We start from the raw sequence: 25,644 nt of genomic DNA, 5'->3' as shown, positions 1-25,644 counted from the left end.
AAAAATTAAATAGATCATTTTAAAATATAAATCAAATTATGACATTTCTCTGCTCAAAATCCTGCAAAGACACCCTATTCCACTTGGAGTCAGAGTCAAAGTCCCTGCAGAAGCCCGACATTTTCTGGTTCTCCATTATATCTCTGATCGCTCATCTGCTCTCCTCATTCTGTCACAGCTGTGGCCTTCTTGCTATTCTACAAACAGCCCGGGCTCACTCTTGCCGTAGGACCGTGGCAATGTCTGTTCCTCCAGGAAGGAGGGCTCTTTTCCAATAGAGCCACTCGTTTAAATTCTCTCACATATTTCAAGGCTCAAATTTCACTATATCAATGAGACCTACCTGAACCATCCTACTTAATGCTGCAAACTGCCCACCCTGTTTTCTCTATCCCCCTTACCATCCTCTGCTTTTGCTTCATCACCATCTAACACACTGTATAATTTATTTACTTATGCTAATTAGCTTATTTCAGTCTTCCCCCATTGAAATGGAATGTCTACAAGGGAAGAGATCTCTGCTTTCTTCACTGATCCCAAGTACCTAGAATTGTGCCTACAATAAATATTTGTTAAATGAATCATTTTCTGGTGATTTTTGCATTATGACAAGTTAGATCACATCTGTGTGTAATCTTATACAACTTCTTCTTTTACACAACATTGTGAATTTTCACCCAACATTATGAATTTCTAAACATTTTACCTATGTTTATACTGTAACTGATAGAGGTGCATTTAAGTGATATATAATATTCCGTTTCATGAATATTCCATAGCTCACTAATGCATTTCCATCCTCATAGACATTTAAGTTGTTTCCATTTTTTCTATTACAAGCAATGCGCCAGTTCATATTCTTGCAATAGCCTCCGCTTAATCTATAAACATGTCTCCTGGAATTGAAATTGCTAGATTACACAGTACATGCATCTTCAACCTGACTACACACTGCCAAATAAGTTTCCACTGTAATTGCATCAATTTACATTCATACCAGCAGAGTATGAGGCCCATTTTCCCACATTCTTGCCAATATTTAGTATTTTCAGATGTGTTTAGCCAATCTAATGGGTGAAAGTGAGTATCTCCCTAGTGTTTGAATCTGTGTGTCCCAGATTATTTCATGAGGATGAACATCTTTTTTTTAATTGACTTTAAGTTCTGGGATACATGTTCAGAACTTGCAGGTTTGTTACATAGGTATACATGTGCCATGGTGGTTTGCTTCACCCATCAACCCGTCATCTACATTAGCTATTTCTCCTAATGCCATCCCTCCCCTTGCCCCCCACTCCCCTATAGGACCCAGTGTGTGTTGTTCCCCTCCCTGTCCCCAGATGTTCTCATTGTTCAACTCTCACTTATAGGTGAGAACATGCGGTGTTTGGTTTTCTGTTCCTATATTAGTTTGCTGAGAATGATGGCTTCCAGCTTCATACATGTCCCTGCAAAGGACATGAATGAGGATAAGCATCTTTTTATAGGTTTCCTGGTTATACACATTTCCTTTTCTGTGAAGCACCTTTTCAGGTCATTTACCTATTCATCCTTTAAGTTGTTTGTTTTTTAAGTATTGCTTCTTAGGGGTTCTTTGCATATGCTCTATCTAATTATTGGTCAGCAATATATACTGCAAAAAGTTTCTCTAAATCTGTTGCTGGTCTTCTTTTTTGCATATATATTATGTTCATTTACAGCAAATGTAACTGAAATAAACCTGTTTGAGGAAACACATGACTTTTGGTATGCATGCAACTCTACTGGTGAGAGCCATATATAAGAAAGTATCCTGGGCCGGGCGCGGTGGCTCACGCTTGTAATCCCAGCACTTTGGGAGGCCGAGGAGGGCAGATCACAAGGTCAGGAGATTGAGACCAAGGTGAAACTTCGTCTCTATTAAAAATACAAAAAAATTAGCCGGGCGTGGTGGCGGGCGCCTGTAGTCCCAGCTACTCTGAGAGGCTGAGGCAGGAGAATGGCGTGAACCCGGGAGGCGGAGCTTGCAGTGAGCCGAGATTGCGCCACTGCACTCCAGCCTGGGCGACAGAGCGAGACTCCGTCTCAAAAAAAAAAAAAAAGGAAAGTATCCTGTTAGGCAGATTTTCAAAATGTTTTATTTAAGTACAATATACATACATACATATCTTAGGTGTATATCTTGATAAATGTTCACAAAGTAAAGACACCCATATAATCAGCTCTCAGATCAAGACACAGTACATTATCAACCCCCCCCCGCCCCGCCATAAGCTTCTTTTGTGCTCTTTTCCAGTCACTATGCCCAAGGATGATAACCAGTCTCCTGATTATTAGTTTAGCCTCTTTTCTGGTTTAAATAAATGGGATCTTTCAGTATATACTCCTCTGTGTCTGGCTTCTTTTGCTCAACATTAGGTTTGTGAGATTCATCCATGTTGTCGTGAATTTGTAGTTAATTCTCCTTTATGTGCTACATTTTAATGTATGAATATACTACAATTTATTTATTCATTCTACTGTTTGTGGACACCTGGTTTTTTTTTCAGTGTGGGGCTATTACAAATAATGCTGTAAGAGCATATTCATAATGTCCTTTGTGAATATACATATGCACTTTTCTTGGGTATATACCAAGAAGTGGAGTTGCTGGTCATAGGGAATTCATAGGTTCAATTTCAGTAGATAGAGCAAACTAGTTTTCCAAAAAGCCTGTACCAATCATTGCTTGTCTTTTAACACTAACGTTATTTCTCACGTCTTTTATTATACAATGTTTGTCGAATCAAATATATCAATCTTTTCCTTTAAAACTTGTGTTTTTGGATTTTGTTTAGGAAATTATGTACTCTGAGGACATGATTTTTTATTAGTTTTAAGATTTTGGTTGTGTACTTTGGTCTTTTATATATCTAGATTTTATTTTGTATAAGGCATGGATCTAGATTTTTCTCTGAAAAGGGAAACAACTGTCCCAATCACATTTATTAAATTACTCATCCGTTTTTCACTCCTTTGCAATGTCACTTCTTTCATATAACAATTTACTATATATGTGCCTTTTTCAATTTTGTAATCAGTGTTTCAAATTCCACAAAAAATGGACTGTTAATATTTTGATTGGAATAATATTGGATTTATGGACTAATTTGAGAAGAATTACCAATTTGCTGACTTAAAGTTTCCACACATACAAATGGAATATTGTTGGGAAAGACAACCCATCATCGTCCCTAAGCATTCATGCATACTCTTGCTGAGTATGCCAAAAATGTAAGGCACTGATGACTCTTCACCTTGGCCATTCTCAGGACCATGTTTTCAGTGAGAAACCCTGAAGGTGGGGAAACATCACAAACAGCAGGTTTATTTCCATTTTCTATAAAAGCAGTGGATCCTCCAAATGTATTGTTTCTTTCCTTTAATTCAACCCACTGTGCAGCCATCCATCATTGGTCCTTTGCATTTCCCTTGTGGGATTTGGGGGGCATTGGGAACGAACACAAGCCAACAGGAAGTTCTAGCTACTGCTTTTTCTGAGTAATAAAGTCCTTTGCCTCTCACCCAAGATTCTCATGTCTTCTGACAGAATACATGAAACTGCGTGTGTCAGGCTAATTTGTAAGTTTGTAAATAGGGTCAAATTCTAGACCTTTTGTAGTTCTTGTCAAGAATATTCCTCCACTTTCTGATTTTTATTAAATTTCCTTTAGTAAATCTCATAATTTTCTGTATAATGGTTTATACATCTGTTAGCTATCTTCCTAGCTGCCTTATAGATTTTGGGAATATCATGAATGGGTTATTTTTCCTGTTGCATTTTCTAATTGATCACTGAATTCCTCATGCTTTATACATGTCATTAGTATAGCTTCTCATATGGAATAATGTACTGTTTCCCTTGATAGAATGTTGGCTTCTCTTGAGAGCAGAAACCATGCCTTATTTGTGTCTATATTCTCCCAATGAAACATTTAATTCAACTAATATTTATTGAGCATTGTTATGATTTGAATATGGTTTGTGCCCACCAAAACTCATATTGAGACTTGGTCCCCAATGTAACAGTGTTGAGAGGGGGTGGAATATTTAACAGGCTTCTGGGTCATTAGGGATTCACTCTCATGAAGGGATTAAAGCAGTCTGGTGGGAGTGAGTCAGTTCTTACTCTTTGTGGGACTGAATTGGTTATGCAAGTGCAAGTTGTTGTAAAGCAAGGCTGCATCTCGTGTTTGCTGTTTTACTCTCTTTGCAGGGACCTGGTTTCCCTTCGATTTCTCTGCCATGTTTTGCCACATTACAAGGCCCTCATCAGAAGCTACCAGATGCAGCTGCCTAATCTTAAACTTCCCAGCCTGCAGAACCATGAGCTAAATAAACCTCTTTTCTTTGTAAATTGCCCAGTTTCAGGTATTCACTTATAGCAACACAAAATGGACTAAGACAAGCATCTAATATGCATCAGTTGTGAAATAAAAAGAGGTATACAATTGTAAATAAAGTGCCTGCTCTCAAGGAATTTGCAAAATGTGAAGAAAACAGATACAGCCACAAAATATTTCTGTTAAGAAAGTCATATTGGCTGGGCTCAGTGGCTCACGCCTGTAATCCCATCACTCAGGGAGGCCTAGGCTGGTGGATCTCCTGAGGTCAGGAGTTCGAGAACAGCCTGGCCAACATGGTGAAACCTCATCTTTACTAAAAATACAAAAGCCAACGGGGCATGGTGGTGCCTGCCTATAGTCCCAGCTACTCAGAAGCTGAGGCAGGAGAATCGCTTGAACCCAGGGGAGGTGAGATCACACCACTGTGCTCCAGCTTGGGTAACAGAGTGAGGCTCCGTCTCAAAAAAAATAAAAGAAAGAAAGTAACATTATGTATTATAACAAAGGTATGAACAAAGTGCTGTGGGAGAAGGGGAAATTCATTGTGACTTGGAAGATTCTGGAAGTCTTCAAACAATAAGTACTGTTTGAGTTGCGCCTCAGATGGTGATCTAGACTGGTGCAGATGGAGAGCTAGGGAAGGGAGGTAACTTCTCATACCATGCTTGGCATTCAGAGCCTTCCACAATATAGTCCCAAACTATCTTCCCAAACCTAGCTACTATGTCCTCCAGGAAATAAAAGTTGGTCTTTCATGCCAAATTCATCCATCAGTCGTATTCTAAACCCAAAATGTTTGAGTTCCCACCTTGTTGTTTTGCACTATGGCACAATGACTAAGAACAAAGAATCTGGAGCCACAGGAATTTTATTTTTGTCCAGATTCTACAACTTACCGGCTATGAAGTCTTGGGCAAATAAAGCTACAAATGGCACTTATCTCATAGGATTATTTGATCAATCAGGTAATTCTTGTAAAACTTTGGCATGGTACCTGGTACAGAGTACAATACTATGAATGGTACCTCTACTTTATCCATCCCTCTGATCTTAAGTCAATTAAAACATACTTATTGTATATCCACTATGTGCAATAGATTTTATTATCATGAATAAGAACACAAAGATGAATAACACCCTATTTCTGCCCAGTGATGTCAGGTAGAGGATAAAAAATACATACATACATAATCACGAGTCAAGGCAAATTAAAAGACCTGCATTCTTCTAGCTCTGGCCCTCAATAACATGAAGAAGTCGGATCACATGATCACCAAGACCACTTCTAAATCTAATATTATAATTCTGAGACATCTATGATTTTAAATGTTACATCAAGGTTGATAAGTACCAGGGGAAAGTGGAAAAGAGGGAAGCCTAATTCTATCTGAGAGAGTCCAAGAAGCCTGCATAGAGGAAATGACATTTGAATTGGGCCTTTAAAAATGGATAGCATTTGTTGAAGGAAGAAATGGGGGCAATGGAATTCCAGGAAGAGGAGAAAAGGAGAGCAAAGAGAAATGTAGGGCACATTTGGGAAACATTCAGGAGTCTTGTGTAGTTGGGACATCGAGATTCATAATATTTAAGTAGAGGAAAATGAGGTGAAAAAGGTAGGCTGGTGTCAGATTATGGAGGACCTTGAATGTCATGCCAAGTGGTTTGGATTTTATCTTGTAAGCTATTAACACTGGAAGGTGACAAGAAGAGCCAATAAAAAGAGTTGTGGCAGTTTTTCAGGTATAAAATCAGGAAAGCCTGAACTAAGGCTGTGGGTCTAATAACTGAAAAGAAAGGACAGAAGTGTGTCATTTTTTCATATACTACTTTGTGTATATTCTTGAATGATTTTTAATCGAACATGTTTGGAGGGCAGGGCCCATTCATCCATTCATTCTACAAATATCTATTGAGCACTTACTATGTGCATAACAATCTGGGCACTGGAAACAGAGCAATGAGTGAGAGAGTCAGGCTCCCTATAAGATAGTATCCTTTTTGTTGAAAGTACCAGAAAATGATGATACCATTGGAAGTGGAAAGACTAGGGACAGATTGGTAAGGAGAATAAATAGTTTAATCTTTGACATATTAAGTTTGGAATGCCTATGTGTCAGTGAAAACATCAAGTAGGCAGTTGGATACAGGTATCTTGAGCTTTCATGTACTCTATCTCAGAGTTGACCCTTTTTGTACTCCATCGTCATTATCATAATAAATTTTTTAAGGTTTGCTGTTTACTTTTTGAAAACCTAATGAATTAGTAGCATCTTTATAGATAATAACATAGTACATCATATCAATATATGTTATACTGAATATGTCAACATGAGGCATCAACACATATAAACTGATTTCTTAACAGATATATATTTTTCTCTTAAAATAGAAGGACATTATATGTAAGAAACTCATTATAATCCCATTTATGATAATCTGCTTTACTATTAGTAATTGTTTAAAAATTAAGCAACAAATAAGAATCTCGAAAAAGATATGTTGAACACTATGAAGAATATTATGAAACTTGGAGAAACGTTAAAATTAGAATTTCAACCGTTATTTCTGTTTACATTAAAACTCAACAGTTCAGTTTTGCTGAAATTAAAGTCTCAACAGTAATTTTGTGAAAGGAAAATTTCAGCATCTATTTCTGTGCATATTGATAAGAATAGTTAAGAAACTCTTGAGGAATAAGAATGAGGTGGGAAGACTTTCCCTATCAGATATCAAGACATTTATTAGTATTACTGTTATAGGCAATAAGGCAATGCTGTATTGGCACATGATTAGATAAATAAACTGGTAGAATAGAACAGACAGGTCAGAAACCGTCCCAAGAATATATGAACACTTGATATTTGACAGAGTTGGCATTGTAACTGAATGGGAGAAGAAAAGGCTTTTCAGCAAATGATATTGGGGCAATTGGATATTCATAAAGAAAACATTGGACCTCTATTCTCATATTCTACATGAAAATCAATTCCAAGTATATTAAAAACATAAACGTGAAAGTCAAAACCATAAAAATTGTAAATGTTATTATAGTATAAACGAATATCTTCATGATATTGGGGTATAGAAGGATTTCATTGAAAAGACACAAAAAGCACTTACCATAAAAAAGGATTGATAACTTTGATATCTATCTTATCATTAGAACTTATGTTTGTCAAAAGAAATCATTAAAATGGAAAAATAAGTGACAAAGTGGGGAGAGATATATGGAACACATATAAAGGAGAAAGAACTAAAATTAAAACAGCTTCTACAAATTAATTTGAAAAAGTTACACAACTCAACAGAAAAAAATGGCAAATGTCTTGAATAAATGCTTCACAAAAGAGGAAATACTAACGTTCAATAGGCATGTGAAAAGATACTCAACATTATTAGTAATCAGGAAAATCAAATTATAAGATGCCATTTACACCCTAATGGCAAAAATTAAGAAAGTCTGATAATACCAAGTGTTGGCCAGCAGGTGGAGAAATGGGAACTGTTAAACGTGGCTAGTAAGGGTGTGAATTGGTACATGCCATTAGGAAAAGTTAGGCATCATCCAATTAAATTGAAGGTGCTCATATTCCATAAACCAGAAATTCTACATAAATCCCCTAGAGATATCTGTGTTTATGTACATTACCAAGAAAAATCATGGTAGCACTGTTTCGTAACAGTCGAAAATTGGATTTCATCTCACCCCAGTTAAAATGACCTTTATCCAAAAGACAAAAAAATGACAGATGCTGGCAAGGATGTGGAAAAAGGGGAACGCTCATACACTGTTAGTGAGAATGTAAGTTGGCACAGACATTATGGAAAACGGTATGGGTGTTCCTCAAAAAACTAAAAACAGCACTATCATTATGATTCAGCAATCTTGCTGCTGTGTATGTTTCCAAAAAAATTTTTTTAAACCGTATATTGAAGAGATATCTGCACTCCTATGTTTATTGCAGCACTATTCACAAGATCCAAGTTATGGAACCAACCTAAGTGTCCATCAATCAATAAATGGATAAAGAAAATGTTGTATACGTACACATTTTAATAGTATTGAGCTATAAAAAACGAATGTGAGACTCCTGGGCAAGATGGCTGAATAGGAACAGCTCCAGTGTGCAGCTCTCAGCGAGACCAATGCAGAAGGTGGGTGATTTCTGCATTTCCAACTGAGGTGCCAGGTTCATCTCACCGGGACTGGTTAGACAGTGGGTGCAGCCCACTGAGGGCGAGCATAAGCAGGGTGGGGTGTTGCCTCACCCGGGAAATGCAAGGGATCGGGGAACTCCCTCCCCTAGCCAAGGGAAGCCGTGAAGGACTGTGCCATGAGGGACTGTGCTATCTGGCCCAGATACTAAGCTTTTCCCAAGGTCTTTGCAACCCAAAGACCAGGAAATTCCTTCAGGTGCCTACACCACACGGGCCCTGGGTTTCAAGCACAAATACAGGCGGCTGTTTGGGCAGACACCGAGCTAGCCGTAGGAGTTTTGTTTTTGTTGTTGTTGTTGTTGTTGTTGTTTTTCATACCCCAGTGAAGCCTGGAACACCAGCGAAACAGAACCATTCATTCAAAGGGGACTGAAGCCAGGGGGCCAAGTGGTCTTGCTCAGCGGATCCCAGCCTCACAGAGCCCAGCAAGCTAACACCCACTGGCTGGAAGTTCTTGCTGCCAGCACAAAAGTCTGAAGTTGACCTGGGATGCTTGATCTTGGTGGGGGGAGAGGGGATCTGCCACTACTGAGGCTTGAGTAGACGAGTTTTCCCCTCACAGTGTAGACAAAGCCTCTGGGAAGTTCTGACTGGGCGGAGCCCACTGCAGTGCCACAAAGCCACTGTAGCCAGATTGCCTCTCTAGATTCTTCCTCTCTGGGCAGGGCATCTCTGAAAGAAGCCGCTCCAGAAAGGGACTTATAGATGAAACCCCCATCTCCTTGGGACAGAGCACCTGGGAGAAGGGACGGCTGTGGGCACAGTTTCAGCAGACTTAAACATTCCTGCCTGCTGGATCTGAAGAGAGCAGTGGATCTCCCAGCACAGTGCTCAAGCTCTGCTAAGGGACAGATTGCCTCCTCAAGTGGGTCCCTGACACTCATGCCTCCTGACATGGAGGCACCTCCCAGCAGGGGTCGACAGACACCTCATACAGGACAGCTCCAGCTGGCATCTGGCTGGTGCCCCTCTGGGACAAAGCTTCCAGAGGAAGGAGCAGGAAGCAATCTTTGTGGTTCTACAGCCTCCACTGGTGATACCCAGATGAACAGGGTCTGGAGTGGACCCCCAGCAAACTCCAGCAGACCTGCAGAAGACTAGCCTGACTGATAGAAGGAAAACCAACAAACAGAAAGCAATACCATCAACAGCAACAAAAAGGACGAACACGCAAAAACTCCATCCAAAGGTCACCAACAGCAAAGATGAAAGGTAGATAAACCCACGAAGATGAGGAAAAAACAACTCAAAAAGGCTGAAAATTCCAAAAACCAGAATGCCTCTTCTCCTCCAAAGGATTACAACTCCTAGCCAGCAAGGGAACAAAACTGGACGGAGAATGAGTTTGACGAATTGACAGAAGTAGGCTTCAGAAGGTCGGTAATAACAAATTCCTCCAAGCTAAAGGAGCATGTTCTAACCCAATCCAAGGAAGCTAAGAACCTTGATAAAAGGTTGAGGAATTGCTAACTAGAATAAACCACTTTAGAGAAGAGCATAAATGACCTGAAGGAGCTGAAAAACACAGCATGAGAACTCCATGAATTATATACAAGTATCAATAGCCAAATCAATCAAGCGGAAGAAAGGATATCAGAGATTGAAGATCAGCTTAATGAAATGAAGCATGAAGATGAGATTAGAGAAAAAAGATGAAAAGGAACAAAAAAAAAAGCCTCCAAGAAATATGGGACTATGTGAAAAGAACAAACCTGTGTTTAATTGGTGGACCTGAAAGTGATGGGGAGAATGGAACCAAGTTGGAAAACACACTTCACGATAATATCCAGGAGAACTTCCCCAACATAGCAAGATAGGCCAACATTCAAATTCAGGAAATAGAAAGAACACCACAAAGATACTCCTCGAGAAGAGCAATCCCAAGACACATAATTGTCAGATTCACCAAGGTTGAAATGAAGGAAAAAATGTTAAGGGAAGCCAGAGAGAAAGGTCGGGTTACCCACAAAGGGAAGCCCATTAGACTAACAACAAATCTCTCTGCAGATACCCTACAAGCCAGAAGAGAGTGAGGGCCAATATTCAACATTCTTAAAGAAAAGAATTTTCAAACCAGGATTTCATATCCAGCTGAATTAAGCTTCATAAGCAAAGGAGAAATAAAATCCTTTATAGACAAGCAAATGCTAAGGAATTTTGTCACCATCAGGCCTGCCTTACAACACCTCCTGAAGGAAGAACTAAATACAGAAAGAAAAAACTGGTACCAGTCACTGCAAAAACAAACCAAAATGTAAAGACCATCGACACTATGAGAAACTGCATTAAGTAATGGGCAAAATAACCAGCTAGCATCCTAATGACAGGATCAAATTCACACATAACAATATTAACCTTAAATGTAAATGGGCTAAATGCCCCAATTAAAAGGCATAGACTGGCAAATTGGATAAAGAGTCAAGACCCATCAGTGTGCTGTATTCAGGTGACCCATCTCACGTGCAAAGACACACATAGGCTCAAAATAAAGGGATGGAGGAAGATTTATCAAGTAAATGGAAAGCAAAAATAAGCAGGGGTTGCAATCCTAGTCTCTGATAAAACAGACTTTAAACCAACAAAGATCAAAAAAGACAAAGAAGGGAATTACATAATGGTAAAGGGATCAATGCAACAAGAAGAGCTAACTATCTTAAATATATATGCACCCAATACAGAAGCACCCAGATTCATAAAACAAGTTCTTAGAGACCTACAAAGACACTTAGACTCCCACACAATAATAGTGGGAGACTTTAACAACCCACTTTCAATATTAGACAGATCAACGAGACAGAAAATTAACAAGAATATTCAAAACTTGAACTCAGTTCTGGACCAAGTGGACCTAATAGACATCTACAGAACTCCACCCAAATCAAGAGAATATACATTCTTCTCAGCAACACATAGCACTTATTCTAAAATTGACCACATAATTGGAAGTAAAACACTCCTCATCAAATGCAAAAGAACAGAAATAATAAACAGTCTCTCAGACCACAGTGCAATCAAATTAGAACTCAGGATTAAGAAACTCACTCAAAACCGCACAACTACGTGGAAACTGAACAACCTGCTCCTGAATGACTACTGGGTAAATAATGAAATTAAGGCAGACATAAATAAGTTCTTTGAAACCAATGAGAACAAAGACAAAATGTACCAGAATCTCTGGGACACAGCTAAAGCGATGTGTAGAGGGAAATTCATAGCACTAAATGCCCACAGGATACAGCAGGAAAGATCTAAAATCGACACCCTAACAGCATAATTAAAAGAACTAGAGAAGCAAAAGCAAACAAATTCAAAAGCTAGCAGAAGACAAGAAATAACTAAGATGAGAGCAGAACTGAAGGAGATAGAGACACAAAAAAACCTTCAAAAAATCAATGAATCCAGGAGGCGGTTTTTTGAAAAGATTAACAAAATAGATAGATCTCTAGCCAGACTAATAAAGAAGAGAAGAGAGAAGAATCAAATAGACACAATAAAAAACGATAAAGGGGAGATCACCACTGATCCCACAGAAATACAAACTACCATCAGAGAATACTATAAATACCTTTATGCAAATAAACTAGAAAATCTAGAAGAAATGGATAAATTCCTGGACACATACACCCTCCCAAGTCTAAACCAGGAAGAACTCGAATCCCTGAATAGACCAATAACAAGTTCTGAAATTGAGGCAGTAATTAATAGCCTACCAACCTAAAAGCCCAGGACCAGATGGATTCACAGCCGAATTCTACCAGAGGTACAAAGAGGAGCTTATACCATTCCTTCTGAAACTATTCCAAACAATAGAAACAGATGGACTCTTCCCTAACTCATTTTATGAGGCCAGCATCATCCTGATACCAAAACCTGGCAGAGACACAACAAAAAAAGAAAATTTCAGGCCAATATCCCTAGTGAACATCAATGCGAAAATCCTCAATAAAATACTGGCAAACCGAATCCAGCAACACATCAAAAAGCTTATCCACCACAATCAAGTCAGCTTCATCCCTGGGATGCAAGGCTGTTTCAACACACGCAAATCAATAAACATAATCCATCACATAAACAGAACCAATGACAAAAACCATATGATTATGTCAATAGATGCAGAAAAGGCCTTCAATAAAATTCAACACCCATTAATGCTAAAAACACTCAATAAACAAGGAATTGATGGAACATATCTCAAGATAATAAGAGCTATTTATGACAAACCCACAGTCAATATCATACCAAATGGGCAAAAGCTGGAAGTATCCCCTTTGAAAACTGGCTCAAGACAAGGATGCCCTCTCTCACCACTCCTATTCAAAATAAATAGTATTGGAAGTTCTGGCCAGGACGATCAGGCAAGAGAAAGCAATAAAGCACATTCAAATAGGAAGAGAGGAAGTCAAATTCTCTCTGTTTGCAGATGACATGATAGTATATTTAGAAACCCCATAATCTCAGCCCATAAACTCCTTAAGCTGATAAGCAACTTCAGCAAAGTCTCAGGATACAAAATCAATGTGCAAAAATCATAAGCATTCCTACACACAAATAATAGACAGAGAGCCAAATCATGAGCAAACTCCCATTCACAATCGCTACAAAGATAATAAAATACCTAGGAATACAACTTACAAGGGATGTGAAGGACCTCTTCAAGGAGAACTTCAAACCACTGCTCAAGGAAATAAGAGAGGACACAAACAAATGGAAAAACATTCCATGCTCATGGATAGGAAGAATCAGTATCATGAAAGTGGCCATACTGCCCAAAGTAATTTATAGGTTCAATGCTATTCCCTTCAAGCTACCATTGATTTTCTTCACAGAATTAGAAAAAAACTACTTTAAATTTCATATGGAAGCTGGGCGCAGTGACTCATGCCTGTAATCCTAGCACTTTGGGAGGCCGAGGCAGGTGGATTGCCTGAGGTTGGGAGTTCGAGACCAGCCTGACCAATATGGAGAAACCCCATCTCTACTAAAAATACAAAATTAGCTGGGTGAGGTGGTGCATGCCTGTAATCCCAGCTTCTTGGGAGACTGAGGCAGGAGAATAACTTGAACCTGGAAGGCAGCGGTCATGGTGAGCTGAGATCACGCCATTGCACTCCAGCCTGGGCAACAAGAGCGAAACTCTGTCTCAAAAAAAAAAAAAAAAATTCCTGTGTAACCAAAAAAGAGCCCACATTGCCAAGACAATCCTAAGCAAAAAGAACAAAGCTGGAGGCATCATGCTACCTGACTTCAAAATATACTACGAGGCCACAGTAACCAAAACAGCATGGTACTAGTATCAAAACAGATATATAGACCGATGGAACAGAGCAGAGGCCTCAGAAATAACACCACAAATCTACAACCATCTGATCTTTGACAAATCTGACAGAAGCAATGGGGAAATGATTCCCTATTTAATAAATGGTGTTGGGAAAACGGGCTAGCCATATGCAGAAAACTGAAACTGGACCCCTTCCTTACACCTTGTACAAAAATTAACTTGAATTGGATTAAAGATTTAAACGTAAGACCGAAAACCATAAAAACCCTGGAAGAAAACCTAGGCAATACCATTCAGGACATAGGCATGGGCAATGACTTCATGACTAAAATGCAAAAAGCAATTAAAACAAAAGCCAAAATTGACAAATGGGATCTAACTAACTAAAGAGCTTCTGCACAGCAAAAGAAACTCTCATCCAAGAGAACAGGCAACCTACAGAATGGGGGAAAATTTTTGACATCTACCCATTTGACAAAGAGCTAATATCCAGAATCTACAAGGAACTTAAAAAAAAGTATAAGAAAAAAACAAAAACCCCATCAAAAAGTGGGCACAGGATATGAACAGACACTTTTCAAAAGAAGACATTTATGTGGCCAACAAACACATACAAAAAAAGCTCATCATCACTGGTCATTAGAGAAATGCAAATCAAAACCACAATGAGACACCATCTCATGCCAGTTAGAATGGCAAACATTAAAAAGTCAAGAAACAACAGATGCTGGAGAGGATGTGGAGAAATAGGAATGCTTTTACACTGTTGGTGGGTGTATAAATTAGTTCAACCATTGTGGAAGAAAGTATGGTGATTCCTCAAGGATCTAGAACTAGAAATACCATTTGACTCAGGAATCTCATTACTGGGTATATACCCAAAGGATTATACATCATTCTACTTCAAAGACATGCACACGTATGTTTATTGCAGCACTATTCACAATAGCAAAGACTTGGAACCAACCCAAATACCCATCAATGATAGACTGGATAAAGAAAATGTGGCATATATACACCATGGAATAATATGCAGCCATAAAAAAAGAATGAGTTAATGTCTTTTGCAGGGACATGGATGAAGCTGGAAACCATCATTCTCAGCAAACTAATACAGGAACAGAGAACCAAACACTGCATGCTCTCACTCATAAGTGGGAGTTGAACAATGAGAACATATGCGCACAGGGAGGGGAACATCACACACTGGGGCCTGTCTGGGAGCAGGGGGCAAGGGGAGGGATAGCATTAGGAGAAATACCTAATGTAAATGACGGATTGATGGGTGCAGCAAACCACTATGGCACATGTACACCTAAGTTACAAACCTGCAGGTTCTGCACATGTATCCCAGAACTTAAAGTATAACAACAACAACAAAAAAACTAATGCAATCCTGTCATTTCTGGCAACATAGATGTGCTCAGAGGACATTATGTGAAGTGAAATGTGAAGTGAAATAATCCAGGCACAGAAAGGCAAATATCACATGTCCTCACTCATATGGGGGAGCTAAAAAAGTTGATCTCAAGGTGGTGGAGAGTAGAACTGTGGTCAACAGAGGCTGGGAAGGGTCCTGCAGAGGGGCGAATGAAGAGAGATTGGTTAATGGGTGCAAAAATAGAGTTAGAGAAAAGGAATAAGTTCTGCGTTCAATAGCACAACAGAGTGACCACAGCATTCAATTTATTGTGTATTTCAAAATAGCTAGAAGAGATTTAGAATGTTTCTCACACAAAGAAATGATAAATTTGAGCTGATGGATATCCCAATTACCTTGATTTGATCATTACATATTGTACGCATGTATCAAAATATCAAATGTACCCCAGAAACATATACAATTGTTATGCATCAATAAAACTAATAAACTGTAAAAAAAAAAAAAAAAGAAAACCCTGCAAACAACCAGAATGACCCTCAAACTTATCATGAATAAATTATGGTACAATGGTAAACTGTACAACAATAAAAATGGATCAACTACAGCTATCTGCAATATCGATGAGTCTCACAAGCAATGTGGAGTGAAACAAGATAGTCACAATTCCAAGTTTATAAAGCATATAATGTTCAAACATATGTAAAACAAAACTGTTGGTTAGGGATGCTTATAAGGAAGAAAATCTATAAACAAAAGCAAAGAAATGATTATCACAAAAGTCAGCATGGGGGCTACCCCTAAGATGGAAGGAGGGATATCATCATTGGAGTAGGGAGAGGAGTAGGTTATTAAAGGGCTCTATTTCTTGCCCGGGCTGGTTATTACATGGGTGATAGCTTTATAAGTGTTCTTTAAACTGGCAATTCTCGTCTGAGTGTATCTCTTTTCTTAAAGAAATAGAAAGCAAGGTCACTAGTTGGAAATGATGAGGGAGGGTATATTAAAAGATTTGAGGGAAGAAAGATGATATGAAAGAACCAGGGACACTGGAGAGTGAACAGACTAGAGAAATACAGTATTTTTATCCTATTATTTTATGAAAGCTTTATATAGTTTCTGATTTATTATGCTTTTTCTCTCATATGCAACATTATTTTATATATAACTTTAATGTACTACACTATATGTCGTTATCCCAGTAAAATTATAATGCTATTTAATGTTTAAAAATAAGTTGTAAAAGCAAAATTAAGTCTAAATAAACCATGTAATAATTTGTCATAAAACATTAGTTATTTATTATTTCAACTTGAGCTCTAGAAAAGCTGATGTAGTTTACATTTAGACAAAAATATATATCATGCATATATTGTGTTTTGGGATGGCTTTTTATTCTTTTTCTTTTGACTTTTTATACCAAGTAGCTTTAGTGTTAAATTGTATATTTTATGTCTTTAAACAGATGTAGGTATTTATTACCTCCTTATTTTATTGATCTCAAGTCCTAAAAGTCATTTTTTTAATATCAGAAAATATGCCCACATAAACATCACAAAACTAAACATTAATATTGACATTTGAAATTACTTGAAAACTACTACACCCTTAAATTTTGCTCAGAAGATTTAAGTGGGAAAAGTTGACAAGTCTGTAAAATTTTACAATATTGCCTAGGATTTTATATGAATCAATTTGTATAACTCAATTATTTAAATTATAACATGCTGCAGTTGTAAATATAATATAACGTTTATATTATAATTGAATAGCTTCAAGCTTTGAACATACATAATGTAAAGTTTTTATAAAGGCAAATATAGTAAATTTAAGCAATTATTAGCAATTTAGCTTTAAAATATGCTCTGAGGGGAAAACACACAAACTTTTTCCTTTGCTCTCACATCATGGCAATCAACAAAGAATATTTCCATGTTCAAATGTGTGGAGTTTTCCCACACACTAAGTGAGCAATCAGTTCTGCAGCAAACACAAGCTGGGTGTACTCCAATTCAATTCTGACACAAATCTACCTGGAGATAGCATCCTATCCCACAAGCTGAGGACTAGGTCTCACAAGACTGTTCCCAGGCCCTTCAGACACCAGTCGCAAATCCAGGCCTCCAGAACTTCTGACAGATGGGCTTCAAGTTTGGGTTCACATGACATCCTCTTTGGGTTTGATTAATTTGTCAGAAAGGCTCACAGAACTCAGGGAAATACCTAACGTTGACCAGTTTATTATAAAGGATATTGCAAAGGACAGAGATGAAGAGATGCATAGGGTGAGGTACTGGGGAAGGGGCTCAGAGCTTCCATGCCCTCCTTGGGTCACCACCCTCCAGGAACCTCCATATATTCAGCTATATGGAAGCTCTCCAAACCCAGTCCCTTGGGGATTTTATAGAAGCTCCATTACACAGGTATGATTGATTAAATCATTGGCCACTGGCGATCAACTTAATCTTCCACCCCTCTCCCCTCCCTGGAGGTTGGGAATGAGGCTGTTAAGTCCCAACCCTCTAATGGTGCCTTAGTCTTTCTGGTGACCAGTTCCCATCCTGAAGCAACCAGAGGCTGCCAGCCATCAGTCAATTATTAGCATACAAAAAGATATCACTTTGGAAATTCTAAGGATGTTAGGAGTCGTATGCCAGGAAACAGGATTGAAGAGCAAATATATATTTCACAACATCACATATACCATGTGAGTTTTCATTTTATAATATTCTGTAATAACGGTCCCATTGTCATAGAGATAAAACACAGCCTTTTTTAAAAGAATTCGGATCTACAAACATTGAAGCGAGGAATATTGAAAATTGATGTATGCAATTCACAGATAGTTCAGGGAAAAAATATTCTGTGTGTGTATAGACAGAGTGCACACTTACATAATAAAGCAAATGGGGAAAAACGTTAATAATAGGGGAATTTGGGTAAAGGGTACATGGGTGTTCTTTAAGCTTTATTTATGCTTGCAACATTTTTAAATGTTTGAAATTATTTTTAAATAAGAAGTTAAAATGAAGAAAGGGACATGGATGGACAGAATGTCATAAGTGGAAATCACCAGCGTACTTGGGAGATAAATGCATCTTTTTCCTTTCCTTATGCAGACTCTGTGTTCATACTTCCTTGAATCCACAAGTTGAGTACTGTCCCAACACATCCCGATCTGCAGATGTGGAAATTCATCTTCAGCTCTCCTGGACCAGCCATTTTCTGCCAACCTTGGTGACAAATGCTGTCTGACACCATACCTCCAACAACTGTGTCTTTAATTTCTGTGGCATTCAGTGAGAAGTTCTCACTGCTAGATCTACGACCTGGTAAGACAAATACAGGACAAATTTGGTTCAGTAAGGAGATGCAAGAGGAGGGCATTACTGAGATATCTGTAGGCGGAAACTATAACACATGTCATCTTGGAAATCCTCAAAATCCCAGAGGTGAAACAAATGGGACAGTTATGTATTGTGAATCTGTTTGTGAAGTTTCGGTTCCTGAACTGGTGCTAATAGCAAATATGCCATCAGTAACACAAACTCATCAAATGTTCCAGTTGAAAGTAATTTTTTATTATTATTATTATTATTATTATCAACAGCAGCATCATTATCATTAACACAAAACTAAATCCACTGTAAACTAGTTAAACCATTGTGGAAGACAGTGTGGCGATTCCTCAGGGATCTAGAACTAGAAATACCATTTGACCCAGCCATCCCATTACTGGGTATATACCCAAAGGATTATAAATCATGCTGCTATAAAGACACATGCACATGTATGTTTATTGCAGCACTATTCACGATAGCGAAGACTAGGAACCAACCCAAATGTCCGTCAATGATAGACTAGATTAAGAAAATGTGGCATATATACATCATGGAATAGTATGCAGCCATAAAAAAGGATGAGTTCATGTCCTTTGTAGGGACATGGATGAAACCAGAAACCATCATTCTGAGCAAACTGTCGCAAGGACAGAAAACCAAACACTGTATGTTCTCACTCATAGGTGGGAATTGAACAATGAGAACACTTGGACACAGGATGGGGAACATCACACACTGGGGCCTGTCATGGGGTGGGGGGAGGAGGGAGGGTTAGCATTAGGAGATATACCTAATGTAAATGACGAGTTAATGGGTGCAGCACACCAACATGGCACATGTATACATATGTAACAAACCTGCACGTTGTGCAAATGTACCCTAGAACTTAAAGTATAGTACTAATAAAAAATAAATAAATATATAAATATATAAAAATGAGATAATAGGGCAAAGCTTGCAGTGAGCTGAGATCGCACCACTGCACTCCAGCCTGGGCGACAGTGGGGGACTCCATTTCAAAAAAAAAAAAGAGAGAGAGAGATAATAGGAATACAGGCAAGATAACAACTAAATGGTTCTAAAGGCTGCAATTGGTCTAATGAACTGGGTTATCTGCAGAATGCATTTTAGACTGCTTGTTTGGACGGCAGCAAAGAAGAGTTTTCATGGGCTTTGGAGTTTGACATCCCCGGCCTGCAATCCCAGTGCCTCCACATAAAAGTTGTGAAGCCTAACACAAGTTACTTAATGTCCCTGAAATTCAGTTTCCCTGTCTGCAAAATAGGATACAATGGCTGTCTCAACAGTGTTGCTGGGAAGCTTAAATGAGATAACAGATAGAAAGTTCCTGGCACAAAGGAGGAAGGCAGCCAAAGGCAGCTATTATTGTTTCAGCTGAAAGCTTTATCTCCAAACCTTCAAGCTTTTAAGGTTTATGTGTTAAAATTGCAAAATGTGGTCTCATTAGAGCCATCAGTTGGAACATACTCACACACATGAGGCCAGAGATAGGATGTCCTGTATCCAATTGGAGCCAGGTTGCAAATACTCCCCCCGTCCCTGCACGAAGAGTCCCTTGCTTTGTTCCAGTAGCCCAACCCTGGCACCTTTACACAATCCATTTCCTGCCATTATTTTTATCTGAGCTCTGACACCTATTCTTGGTCTTATGTGATTCCATCCCTACCAAGTCCAGCTGCAAATACCTAATTTGGTGATGAAGCCAATTTGAACACTGAACAAGAGTCTTCTGGGAGGTAAGAGTCAGATGTCATGGGACAGGGCAGCAGAAGCAAAAGTCTGAAGGAAACCTAAGAGCTACTGCCAGCATCACCCCTAAGTGTGTGAGGTGAGCAACCTGTCTTCTCCATACATCCACACTTTCCACCCTGCACCACCACTACCCCACTGTTCCATCCACAGGCCACAATCCTGAGACGGAAGGTGCTTCATCTCCAAATCTGTATTGTTTACTCCAAGGAACTCTAGATCTTGGGATTGTGAATAAGAGGGCGGAAATGAGTGAGTGAAGTGCCTTGGCAGGCTGAAGATGAAGCCAACGGCAGCGGAAGGGCATCAGACTGTTCACTTGCTTCTAAGCATCAGGAGTCAAGAACAGGCCCCACAGGAGCCTCCTAGCCACACTATACATAAAGGAAGTAATACCTGCTCTCTAAGTCAGGGAAAAATGGAGCAGGGTTTCCAGCCACTGCCTTCATGGCCATTCACTTTGGACAGCCCTGCATGCCGTTTCCGTGGAGTTGCTCCTTCTCTGGGGCCAGTGATGCCAAATCCAGCAAAGGAGAAGTCCCCTGGAGCGCTTACAGAAGGGCAACCTAGCAACCTGTCCTTGAGCCAGGAAATGAAAGAGCTATATCAGCAACAGAAAGCTGTGGTTTGGGGGTTAGGTTAAATGGGGTTTTATTTCTCACACTTCCTCGTCAAGCATGGCTTGAAGAAGGAACACATTATGACAGACTCATTTGAAAATCTGCAAAGCTGTGGACTCAGAAGAGTGTACGGAGTCCAGATTCTTTGCATACAGTTCCAAGAAGGACCGCAGGTAGGAACCTGTGCTCTGGAGTTACATTTCATGACAGATATGCCATGGACAGATACACTGATGGCAGGCCCATTTACTTATAATACTTCAGCATCACGTGGTGGTGTTTAGAACAGTGGTTCACGAATCTCTCTACACCTCAGAATCAACTACAGGGCTGGTTAAAACTACAAATCACACTCTTTACCCCTAGTCCTAGTACATCAAAATCTCCCAGGGGTTTAAGGCCCAGGAATCTGCATTTATAACAAGCTCTCCAAAATGATTCTGAGGCAGCCCACTTTTTACTCACTTTAGTTAATAGTATGAGTTCTGGATTCAGAGATTCGGTCCAAATTTTGGCTTCACCTTGTAATTTCAGACAAATCATTTTACCTCTCTGAGACTTGCCTCCCTTGGGGTCACAAAGATCTGTCGAAATTATGTTGCTTTTATAAAACGGGCAGCTTTTTGTAGTATAAAAAAAGTATTTTAAAAAAAAACGAAGGAAAGAAGAGTGCCAAGAAGAGTTTCCTCTTCTGTACAATGGGCACCATAAAGGTTGCCTTCATCTTCCCTCAGCCCTCTCCCCACTACCTCCTCACCCCCTCCCTCAGCACTATCATCACATTGAGACTGCTGTTGAGATGGTTTGAGACTACCTGTGCAAAAATGCTCTTCAGACAATGCTGCAGGGCAAAGAATTAGCATCTAGAGAGCAACATACAGGTGCTAAGTTGGATGCTGTAACTTCTTTGCTGCGGGATACAGTGCAAGACGCTTAACCTCTCTGTCTTTGGCTCAGTTTCTTCATCTGTGAAATGGAGATAACAGTTTTTGCTCACTAATTCTATGCAGTCCCAAGTTGGTCCTCCCATCCTGGCTTTGGTTTTTCTCCGCTATCCCTTAATCTAACAGAATAGAGGAGTGTTGGCAAGGGGCAGCCTTTGAACTCAGATATGTTGACTTGGGAGTGAGCTCTTAGCTCTGCACTTCCTAACTGTACTGGCTGGGTGTTTCAGTCCTTTCCTGTTAAATGGGAACACTGCTACCTACTTCACAGGGCTGCTGAGAAGAAAGGAGACAGGCGCATCCGCACACAGAAAGTACTCAGTAAATGCTCTTCCCCCCTTCCCCCTATACAAAGGGAAGGAACTCTCATTGTTCACTTGGTTTCTGTCCCACCTCGTGTTTCAGGCATCCGGTCTCAAAGCCCGGAGCAGAGCCGAGGCTGAAGGGGATAGGGAGAAGGGAAGCGATGGGGTAGCAGCAAACTCACAGCTGAAAGGGAAATGGGCCTGGTCCGTGCGTCCGAGCTCCACTTGACGCCGCGCCGGCTCCCGTGCCTGTCAGCCTCAGCTCCCGCCCGCCAGCTCCCGAGTCTTGCTAGCAGTAGCGTCGGGGCCAGAGGCTGCTTGGGGAGGCCGCCCCCTCGCCCCGCTGATTGGCCGCGTCGCGCGGCTTGTCACGCTCTTTTGTCTCAAGGAGCAGAGACTGAAAGCAACCGCGGCTGCCCAGAGGTCCGAACTGGAGGATGGGCGCAGCCGTGGCTGCCTTGGGAACCGCGCTGCCTCGACTCGGCTACCCCTCGCTGGGCGATCTTGCGAAGCACTCGCTAAGCCGGGCAGCCCCGGGTCGCTTATCGGCCCAGGAGGCGCCAGCGATCCTGTTCCCCTGCAGAGCTACGGGGACCAGAAGGCGAAACAGAGCTGTCGACGCGGGAGCATACGCTGCCCACCAATGGAGCACAGGTAAAGAAAGAGCGCGCGATTGCCCGGCGCGGAGAGGGGTGGGGGAAGCCCCACCAGGACTGGGCGGCGCCCGGCTTGGAGAATCAGTAACTGCGAGGCAGGGGATGGAGCACTCCCATGGCCTGGTTGCGCTGAGGAAGGAGTTGTGGCTCATCTGGATGCTGCCGACTGGGTAGGATTTAGGATTTGCCTGGATTGAAGTGGGCGGGGGTGTTGTCGGGCGTCGGGGGCAGGTGTTCGGGGAGATGGCGAGGGGCGGGAGAAGACGATCGCAAGCTGTCTTGAACCCCTCTTGCATCTCCTCATCTCTTCCTGGGAAGGAATATGGGGGTGAGAGGTTATCCAATTTCTAGTCCCTTTCTCTCTGGCAGGTCATCAAAGCCGAATCCGAACTTGAATTCTGTGCGGCTGATTGCAGAGCTGGTAGGCCGACGGTTTCCCGGAGGAAATGTACGCGGGGCGGGAGGGCAGGAGGCACTTTGGCTTGTGTTCAGAAGATGGGACAGGGAATTTTCCGCCTGGCGACAGTGGAGGCGGTGGAGGGGAGCTATCAGGTTTTCAGAAGAGGCTGTTTCCAATCCTTCCTTTCCTTCCTTCGCGGCACAGTCTTGAGGCCCTGAGGACTGGGATCTGCGACCCCCAGTGGACAAAAGTCGACTCTACCCCAGAGGCTAATTTTCTCACTGCAGGCACCTGTTGAGAGGCTGCAAGTAAAATAAAGGCGAACGCTAGTTTCCGAGTTCATGTAAGAATCTGAGAAATAACGAGGGTAAACTTTGACAAAGGGGTGTGATTGAGACCTGAGTTCATGAGATTAATGGGTTCTTATTACCTCTTGCGGGGGGAGGTAATAAAGGGGAGGGGCAGGTAGCCTGTGGCGTCCTGACGATTTTTCATGCATTCTTTTTCCGAGAACTAAACATTGTCAACTCTATCTATAGCGCAACTTGCTTCAAGGACAGTAATGATTTTCATTTAATAATTTTCCATTTAAACCCTTTACTACATGGTCATTTCTGTCACTTCTCTTATATTCCTAGGTTTCCCTTTATAAGGATTAGTCAGATCAACATTATATCTCTAACAATGTTCGTTAGCTTTTTCACTCTCATTATAACTAGAGAATTTAATGGAATAAACCAGATTTTATATATATATATATATATATAAATATGTGTGTGTGTGCGTGTGTGTGTGTATAAAATTACTCAACATTCAAGCAGTCTTGAAAAAAGATGGATAGGAGTCACCTTATTTCCCTTCATCAGTTACCAGTGCTCTCTTAACATAATGGAAGAGGCAGGAGGTATTCCCACCTACAACTCAGGATTCCTATATCCTATGGGTTCAGTTGTGTCCCCCCTCCCCACAAAAAAAACACCAAATACATCTATTGGACTCCTGACCCCTCGTCTCTCTCCTACTTGAAGATGGGTTCTTTAGTGGGATACTGAAGTTAAATTACACTGATTAGGGTGGGCTCTAACCCGAAATGGCTAGCGTGCATTGTGCCTATCAAAAGGGGAAATTCAGACAAAGAGACATGCGTACAGGGAGGAAAATGTGAAGTAGCATACAGAGAAGTGGGCCATCTACAAGCTGAGGAAAAATCCCTGGAAGAGATCCTTCCCTCTTGTTACTCAGAAGGAAACAACCCAGCTGACATTTTGATTTGGACTTCCAGCCTCCAGAACTGTGAACAATTAATGTCTGCTGTTTAAGCCACCCAGGTCTGTGGTACGTTGTCGGCTAACAGAGCAAACTAATAGGGATTCTGTTGCCAAACAGATCTGATAGCTACACCTGAAAGAGTGGAAGCAGCTTTGGAACTAGATAATGGATAGAGACTGGAAGTATTTTGACATGCATGGCACAAGAAGCCTAGAGGGCCTTTAGGAGATGGCTGGGGGAAATATGGACACCAAATGCAATTCAAGTGAGGGTTAAGAAAAGAATTATTTGCTGCAGAGAAAGGATCTCTGACTTAGAGAATACATATATCATGATCACCGATATGTTGCTAGAACTATGAGTGTTAAAGGTGCTTGTGGTGAGTTATCAGGCCGAAACTAGGAAGATGTTACTGGAAGCTTGAGGAAAGGCAATCCTAGTTTTACAGTGGCAAAGGATTGGTCTGTATTGTTTTCTTAGTGTTTTTGAGGAAAGTAAAAATTGTAAGTGATGAACTTGCACATGCAGCTGACTTCTATTGTTGGGGCTCAGAGCATGATACCCCAAAATAAAGACCCCAGAAGTAGTCTCAGATGTAAAAGATGTTGTCTGAGGTCCTGGGTCCTCCTGTCTGTCAGCCCTATTCTTCCCGGGGAGCTAACTGTACAGACCAGAATCCCTCTTCCCCAAGGTGGGTCCTAGAAACCAGAAGCCTTTTTTTCTAAAGATAGTCACAAAGCCTAAAAATACTTTTCTAATTTTTCTTCCACCTTTTTTGTGTAAAACTGGCCATAAAGAAATGATCTGACCTACCTTGTTTGACTGCAGGTCACAAGACCCCATTACAGAGAGGGTCCTGCCCCATACCCAGGAAGAAAAAATGTGTGTTCACAGAAGCCAAGCACAGTCTAGACAAACAAGCCCTGCTGGATTAGCATTAGGTCACAGCCTTTTTGTCCCATCGTATTTCTACAGGGCTGTCCATACTTTGTTGAAACTTAGCATATAAATAGACAATTTACCCTGTACCTTTCTGCCTTTGCTCCGAAGGCTGCGGTGTATATATGTTAAATAAATTTGTATGGTTTTTTTTTTTTT

General features: G+C 40.5%; 1 protein-coding gene and 1 long non-coding RNA gene across 11 annotated transcripts in view; one reads left to right on the top strand and one right to left on the bottom strand.

Annotated features, from left to right (window-relative positions):
* Positions 1-15,529: 15,529 nt before the first annotated feature.
* LOC134736003 (uncharacterized) lies at positions 15,530-22,866 on the bottom strand. The gene is made up of 2 exons (XR_010119631.1): positions 22,404-22,866; positions 15,530-18,570 (listed from the first exon to the last, which is right to left on the bottom strand). It is a non-coding gene; the product is annotated as an uncharacterized lncRNA (long non-coding RNA).
* Positions 22,417-25,644, top strand: part of RAB9B (RAB9B, member RAS oncogene family) — a 53,301-nt gene continuing 50,073 nt past the window's right edge. For 2 of the 10 annotated variants that reach the window (XM_055267045.2, XM_063634782.1), the window contains exon 1: positions 22,819-22,875. Coding sequence is in view for 5 of the 10 variants with exons in the window: in XM_055267043.2 (XP_055123018.1) it covers positions 22,659-23,047; positions 23,247-23,487 (630 nt within the window). In the remaining 5 variants the exon portion in view is untranslated. The other 8 variants (XM_055267051.2, XM_063634785.1, XM_055267049.2 and 5 more) reach the window with 8 other exon arrangements.

The sequence above is a fragment of the Symphalangus syndactylus genome, chromosome X, assembly GCF_028878055.3.
Source record: "Symphalangus syndactylus isolate Jambi chromosome X, NHGRI_mSymSyn1-v2.1_pri, whole genome shotgun sequence".
Classification (NCBI taxonomy): domain Eukaryota; kingdom Metazoa; phylum Chordata; class Mammalia; order Primates; family Hylobatidae; genus Symphalangus; species Symphalangus syndactylus.
This window is presented reverse-complemented; position numbering and strand designations above follow the sequence as displayed.